General features: G+C 58.2%; 1 protein-coding gene across 1 annotated transcript; it reads right to left on the reverse strand.

The window, feature by feature from the left end:
• Positions 1-6: 6 nt before the first annotated feature.
• LOC116652718 (solute carrier family 12 member 6-like) lies at positions 7-6,379 on the reverse strand (the record flags this gene model as incomplete). The annotated part of the gene is made up of 3 exons (XM_032441946.1): positions 7-219; positions 3,337-3,548; positions 6,249-6,379. Coding segments are annotated over 3 exons (527 nt in total), but the record flags the coding sequence as incomplete, so codon positions are not given.
• Between the last annotated feature and the right edge of the window lie 1,731 nt (positions 6,380-8,110).

Here is an 8,110-nt window from a genome sequence, read left to right on the forward strand (position 1 = left end):
GGTTATGGGGCAGTTATGGGGTGGTTATAGGGCGGTTATGGGGCAGTTATGGGGCAGTTATGGGGCAGAGGTGCCCCCCCATAGCACTCACGTGCCAGCAGGTCGGTGCTGGGCCCTGGAACAGCCAGTTGTGGGGCAGTGGAGCTGCTGCTGTTGTCGCTATGGGGCGGGCAGGGCTGCAGTGGGGCCAGGGGGGAGCTGGGGGGGGGCAGACACAGCCTGGGGGGGGGGATGTTAATTAATTAATAGTAATTAATGCTGGTAAAGGCGGAATGAGGAAATATAGGGTAAGAGTGAGCTGCTATGGGGCGATATGGGGTGATATGGGGCACTATGGGGCCCTATGGGGTGACATTGGGGTCTATGGGGTGACATTGGGATCCTATGGGGCCCTATGGGGCGGCATTGGGGGCTATGGGGTGATATTGGGATCCTATGGGGTGACACTGGGGCCCTATGGGGTGACATTGGGATCCTATGGGGCCCTATGGGGCGACATTGGGGCCCTATGGGGTGACATTGGGGCCTATGGGGTGACATTGGGGTCTATGGGGTGATATGGGGCCCTATGGGGTCCTATGGGGCAACATTGGGACCCTATGGGGTGACATTGGGGGCTATGGGGTGACACTGGGGTCCTATGGGGTGATATTGGGGCCCTATGGGGTGACATTGGGATCCTATGGGGTGATTTTGGGGTCCTATGGGGTCCAATGGGGTGACATTAGGGTCCTATGGGGCCCTATGGGGTGACATTGGGGCCCTATGGGGCGACATTGGGGTCTATGGGGTGACATTGGGGGGCTATGGGGCGGCATTGGGGGCTATGGGATGACATTGGGGTCCTATGGGGTGACATTGGGCGTCCTATGGGGTGAACATTTTGGGATCCTATGGGGCCTATGAGGGTGACACTGGGGGCCCTATGGGGTGACATTGGGGTCTATGGGGTGACACTGGGGGCTACTGGGGGGTGATATTGGGATCCTATGGGTCCTATGGGGTGATAGTGTGGGGCCTATGGCGGGTGGACATTGGGGCTATGGGGTGACATGGGGATCCCTATGGGGCCCTATTGGGGTGAAATTGGGGCCTATGGTGGAACCACTAGTGGGGGCTATGGGGTGACATTGGGGATCCATGGGGTTCCTAATGGGGTGACCATTGGGGCCCTATGGGGTGACATTGGGGCCCTATGGGGTGAACATTTGGGGTCTATGGGGTGATAATTGGGGGTCCTATGGGCCCCTATGGGGTGACATTGGGTTCCCCCTAAAATGGGTGACATTGGGGGGCCTATGGGGTGACATTTGGGATCCGCTAATGGGGTTCCTATGGGGGCGACATTGGGATCCTATGGGGTGACATTGGGGCCCTATGGGGTGACACTGGGGCCCTATGGGGTGACATTGGGGTCCTATGGGGCCCTATGGGGCGACATTGGGGCCCTATGGGGTGACATTGGGGTCTATGGGGTGACATTGGGGCCCTATGGGGTGACATTGGGGTCTATGGGGTGACACTGGGGCCCTATGAGGTGACACTGGGCCCTATGGGGCGACATTGGGGTCCTATGGGGCGACATTGGGGTCCTATGGGGTGATATGGGGCACTATGGGGTGACATTGGGGCCCTATGGGGTGACATTGGGATCCTATGGGGCCCTATGGGGCGACATTGGGGCCCTATGGGGTGACACTGGGGTCTATGGGGTGACATTGGGGTCTATGGGGTGATATGGGGCCCTATGGGGTCCTATGGGGCAACAATGGGACCCTATGGGGTGACATTGGGGGGCTATGGGGTGACATTTGGGTCCAATGGGGTGACATGGGGTTCTATGGGGTGACATGGGGCACTATGGGGTGACATTGGGATCCTATGGGGTGATATTGGGATCCTATGGGGCGACATTGGGATCCTATGGGGCGACACTGGGGCCCTATGGGGTGATATTGGGGTCCCATGGGGTCACATTGGGGTCCTATGGGGCCCTATGGGGTGACATTGGGCCCTATGGGGTGACATTGGGGCCCTATGGGGTGACATTGGGGGCTATGGGGTGATATTGGGATCCTATGGGGTGATATTGGGATCCTATGGGGTGATATTGGGGTCCCATGGGGTGATTTTGGGTCCTATGGGGCCCTATGGGGCGACATTGGGGCCCTATGGGGTCCAATGGGGTGACATTGGGGTCCCATGGGGTCACACTGGGGTCCTATGGGGCCCTATGGGGTGACATTGGGGGCTATGGGGTGACACTGGGATTTTATGGGGTGACATTGGGGGCTATGGGGTGATATTGGGGTCCTATGGTGTCCAATGGGGTGACATTGGGATCCTATGGGGCCCTATGGGGTGACATTGGGACCCTATGGGGTGACATTGGGGTCCTATGGGGTCCAATGGGGTGACATTGGGATCCTATGGGGCCCTATGGGGTGACATTGGGCCCTATGGGGTAACATTGGGGTCCAATGGGGTCTTATGGAGTGACACTGAGATCCTATGGGGTGACATTGGGGTCCTATGGGGCCCTATGGGGCGGCATTGGGGGCTATGGGGTGATATTGGGATCCTATGGGGCCCTATGGGGTGACATTGGGTTCTATGGGGTGATTTTGGGGTCCCATGGGGTGACATTGGGGTCTATGGGGTGACATTAGGGTCCTATGGAGTGACATTGGGGCCCTATGGGGTGACATTGGGGTCTATGGGGTGACATTGGGGTCCTATGGGGCCCTATGGGGTGACATTGGGGGCTATGGGGTGATTTTGAGGCCCTATGGGGTGACACTGGGCCCTATGGGGTGACATTGGGCCCTATGGGGTGATTTTGGGTCCTATGGGGTGACATTAGGGTCCTATGGGGTGATTTTGGGGTCCTATGGGGTGACATTGGGGTCTATGGGGTGACACTGGGTTCTATGGGGTGATATTGGGGTCCTATGGGATGACATTGGGGCCCTATGGGGCCCTATGGGGTGACATTGGGGCCTTATGGGGTGACATTGGGGGCCCATTAGCATCCCATCATCATCTCATTATCATCCCATTAGCATCTCATTACCATCCCATTATCATCTCATTCGCATCTCATTCTCATCCCATTATCATCTCATTAGCATTTCATTATCATCCCATTACCATCCCATTACCATCTCATTAGCATTTCATTATCATCCCATTACCATCTCATTATCATCTCATTCTCATCTCATTAGCATCCCATTATCATCCCATTACCATCTCATTCTCATCCCATTATCATCTCATTCTCATCCCATTACCATCTCATTAGCATGTCATTAGCATCTCATTATCCGCCCTTACCCGTTCCTGGTTCCCGTCATGGCGGCTCTGATGGCCCCGCCCTGCAGCGCCAGCAGCGTCAGCCCCACCCCAATGGGGCCCAATGAGGCCACGTGGGGCCCGTGTGGGGCGGCCGCCCCCAGCCCCAATAGAACCAACATGGCGGAGCCGTAACTGCGGCCGCTGTTCAGCCGGGACAGCGGCAACATGGCCGACGGGGGGAGAACGTACACCTGGGAAGACAAGATGGCCGCCGTGAGAACACAAGATGGCTGCCCTAAAACAAGATGGCCACCATTAGGCCACGCCCCCAAGATGGCCGCCATCAGGACACAAGATGGCCGCCCTTCGGCCACGCCCCCAAGATGGCCTCCCAAGATGGCTGCCTTAAAACAAGATGGCCGCCCTTAAGCCACGCCCACAAAATGGCCGCCATAAAACAAGATGGCTGCCCTAAAACAAGATGGCTGCCCTTAGGCCACGCTCCCAAGATGGCTGCCATTAAACAACAAGATGGCCACCCTAAAACAAGATGGCCGCCATTAGGCCACGCCCCCAATATGGCCACCCTTAAGCCACGCCCCTAATATGGCCACCCAATATGGCCGCCCTTAAGCCACGCCCACAAGATGGCTGTCCTAAAACAAGATGGCCGCCCTAAAACAAGATGGCCGCCCTAAAACAAGATGGCCGCCATTAAACAACAAGATGGCCGACGGGGGCAGCACGTACACCTGGGAAACAAGATGGCCGCCCTAAACCAAAATGGCCGCCATTAAACAACAAGATGGCCGACGGGGGCAGCACGTACACCTGGGAGACAAGATGGCCGCCGTGAGAACACAAGATGGCCGCCATTAGAAAACAAGATGGCCGCCCTAAAACAAGATGGCCGCCATTAAACAACAAGATGGCCGCCCTTAAGCCACGCCCCCAAGATGGCCGCCTTTAAACAAGATGGCCGCCGTGAGAAAACAAGATGGCCGCCCTAAAACAAGATGGCCGCCCTTAGGCCACGCCCCCAAAATGGCCGCCCAAGATGGCCACCCTAAAGCCACGCCTACAAAATGGCCGCCTTTAAACAAGATGGCCGCCCTAAAACAAGATGGCTGCCCTTTAATCCACGCCCCCAATATGGCCGCCCATAATCCACTCCCCCAAGATGGCCGCCTATAAACCATCCCCCCAAGATGGTCGCCCTAAAACAAGATGGCTGCCCTTAAGCCACGCCCCCAAGATGGCCGCCATTAGGCCACGCCCCCAATATGGCCACCTTTAAACAAGATGGCCACCCTAAAACAAGATGGCTGCCCTTAGGCCACGCCGACAAGATGGCTGCCCACAAACCACGCCCCCAATATGGCCACCCATAATCCACGCCCCCAATATGGCCGCCCTTAGGCCACGCCCCCAATATGGCCGCCTTTAAACAAGATGGCTGCCCTTAGGCCACTCCCACAAGATGGCCGCCCACAAACAACGCCCCCAAGATGGCCGCCATCAGGACACAAGATGGCCGCCCTTAGGCCACGCCCACAAGATGGCCGCCCTCAAACCACGCCCCCAAGATGGCTGCCATTAGGCCATGCCCCCAAGATGGCCACCCAAGATGGCCGCCATGAGGCCACACTTCCAAGATGGCTGCCTTTAAACAAAGTGGCCGCCCTTAAGCCATGCCCACAAAATGGCCGCCCTAAAACAAGATGGCTGCCCTTTAAACCATGCCCCCAAGATGGCTGCCATTAAACAACAAGATGGCCGCCTTAAAACAAGATGGCCACCATTAGGCCACGCCCCCAAGATGGCCGCCATTAGGCCACACCCCCAATATGGCCGCCTATAAACCATGCCCCCAAGATGGCCGCCCTAAAACAAGATGGCCGCCATTAGGCCACGCCCCCAAGATGGCTGCACTTAAGCCACGCCCCCAAGATGGCCGCCCGGAGACGACACCCCCAAGATGGCCGCCCTATATGGCTGCCATTAGGCCACGCCCCCAAGATGGCCGCCTTTAAACAAGATGGCCGCCATTAAAGAACAAGATGGCCGCCATAAAACAAGATGGCCGCCCCGAGACCACGCCTACAAGATGGCAGCCCAATATGGCCGCCCTTAGGCCACGCCTCCAAGATGGCCGCCTTAAAACAAGATGGCCACCCTTAAACAACAAGATGGCCGCCATTAGGCCACGCCCCCAAGATGGCCGCCTTAAAACAAGATGGCCGCCATCAGGACACAAGATGGCTGCCATTAAACAACAAGATGGCCGCCCTAAAACAAGATGGCAGCCATTGGCCATGCCCACAAGATGGCCGCCCAATATGGCCGCCCTCAAACTATGCCCCCAAGATGGCCGCCCTAAAACAAGATGGCCGCCATTAAGCCACGCCCCCAAGATGGCCGACCTGAGACCACGCCCCCAAGATGGCCGCCCTAAAACAAGATGGCTGCCATTAGGCCACGCCCCCAAGATGGCCGCCATTAAACAACAAGAAGGCTGCCCTTAGGCCACGCCCCCAACATCTCCGCCCTTAAGCCCCGCCCCCACATTTGCATAACCCGGCCCCTTATTTAAACAACCCTCTATAGCCCAACCTCCTCATTACCATAACCCCACCCCTATATTTGCATAACCCCGCCCCCTATAGGTCAACAACCCAACTCCCTATTGCAACAACCCCGCCCCATATTTGCATAGCCACGCCCCCACACAACCACAACCCGACACCTATTTGCATACACCCCCCCCCCTTAAAGGCGCAGTACTCCCCCTATTAGCATATCCCAGCCCCTATTAGCATATCCCCGCCCCCTCATTACCATACCCCCCCCTTAAAGGCGCAGTACCCACCCTATTAGCATATCCCCGCCCCTATTAGCATATCCCCGCCCCCTCATTACCATACCCCCCCCCTTAAAGGCGCAGTACCCACCGTCAGCAGCTCGGCCGCCCCCAAAGCTGCGGCTGCGGCAGCGAATGCGGCCCCAAGGAACGAGCACAGCCCCACGGCAGCGCCCGCCTCGGGGCCCAGCCCGCCCCATAGAACAGCTAAAGGACCTCCAGCTATGGGGAGAGACAGAGAGACACACATCAGACCCATAGCTGCCCCATAGCAGCCCCATAGCAGCCCCATAGAGCTGCCCCATAGCAGCCCCATAGCTGCCCCAATAGCAGCCCCATAGCTGCCCCATAGCAGCCCCAATAGCTGCCCGCATAGCAGCCCCATAGCAGCCCCATAGCTGCCCATAGCAGCCCCATAGCAGCCCCATAGCTGCCCCCATAGCTGCCCCATAGCAGCCCCATAGCTGCCCCCAGAGCTGCCCCATAGCAAGCCCCATAGCTGCCCCTAGCTGCCCCACAGCAGCCCTCATAGCTGCCCATAAGCTGCCCCATAGCAGCCCCCATAGCTGCCCCATAGCACCCCTTAGCTGCCCCATAGCTGCCCCATAGCTAGCCCCTAGCTGCCCCATAGCAGCCCCATAAGCTGCCCCATAAGCCTAGCACCCATCTCATAGCACCCGCATTAGCAGCCGCAATAGGCTGCCCCATAGCCAGCCCCAATTACGCTGCCCCATAGCTGCCCCATAGCACCCCATAGCTGCCCCCACTAGCTGCCCCCATAGCAGCCCCATAGCTGCCCACATAGCGCAGTCCCCATAGCTTCGCCCCATAGCGTGCCCATAGACATGCCCCATAGCTGCCCCATAGCAGCCCCATAAGCCTGCCCCATAGCTGCCCCATAGCAGCCCCACGGCAGCGCCCGCCTCGGGCCCAGCCACCACATAGAACGGCGTAAAGGACCTCCCGGCTATGCGGGAGAGACAGATAGACCCATATCAGACCCATAGCTGCCCCATAGAGACCCTAAATGGCCCCCCTCTGCCCCATAGCATGCCCCATAGGCTCGCCCATAGCAGCCCCAATAAGCTGTCTCTCTTCCCATAGCAGCCCCCATAGCAGCCCCTGATAGCTGCCGCCATAGCTGCCCCATAGCTGCCCCATAGAATGGCTAAGGGACCTCCAGCTATGGGGAGAGACAGATAGACCCACAATCCAGAACCCATAAGCTGCCCATAGCTGCCCCATAGCAGCCCCATAGCTGCCCAAGCAGCCCCATAGCAGCCCCATAGCTGCCCCATAGGCTGCCATAGCATTGCCCCATAAGCTGCCCCATAGCTGCCCTATAGCAGCCCCATAGCTGCCCCATAGCTGCCCCATAGCAAGCCCATAGCTGCCCCATAGCTGCCCCATAGCTGCCCAAGCAGCCCCATAAGCAGCCCCATAGGCCAGCCCATAGCAGCCCTAGCTGCCCCTAGCTGCCCATAGATGGCTAGGGAGTCTCCAGCAGGGGGAGGAGACAGATAGACCCACATCATGCCCCATAGCTGCCCCATAGCTGCCCCATAGAATGGCCAGGGGACCTCTGGCTGTGGGGTGGGAGGAAGAGACCCACATCAGCCCCACATCCCCCCATATCTATGGGGTCTCACGGGTACGACGTCATTGGAGGCCACAGCGCTCAGGGATACGCTGTCAGTACGGCCTGTGGGGCACAGAGACCATTGGCCCATGAAGACCCCCAGACAATTAACACAGGACCCCCATGGGACCCCCCAAACCCCAATTTAAGGGACCCCCCTTAAAGGACCCACCCCCACATAAGTGAGACCCCCCCCAATTAATCGGAACCCCTCCCCCATCTAAGACGCCCCTAAGACCCTCCCCTTTAAAGGGACCACCCCCCTATTTAAGGACCCCCCTATTTAAGGACCCCCTCTGTAAAGGGACCGCTCC

Source organism: Coturnix japonica, unplaced genomic scaffold, assembly GCF_001577835.2.
Source record: "Coturnix japonica isolate 7356 unplaced genomic scaffold, Coturnix japonica 2.1 chrUnrandom886, whole genome shotgun sequence".
NCBI classification, from domain to species: Eukaryota; Metazoa; Chordata; class Aves; order Galliformes; family Phasianidae; genus Coturnix; species Coturnix japonica.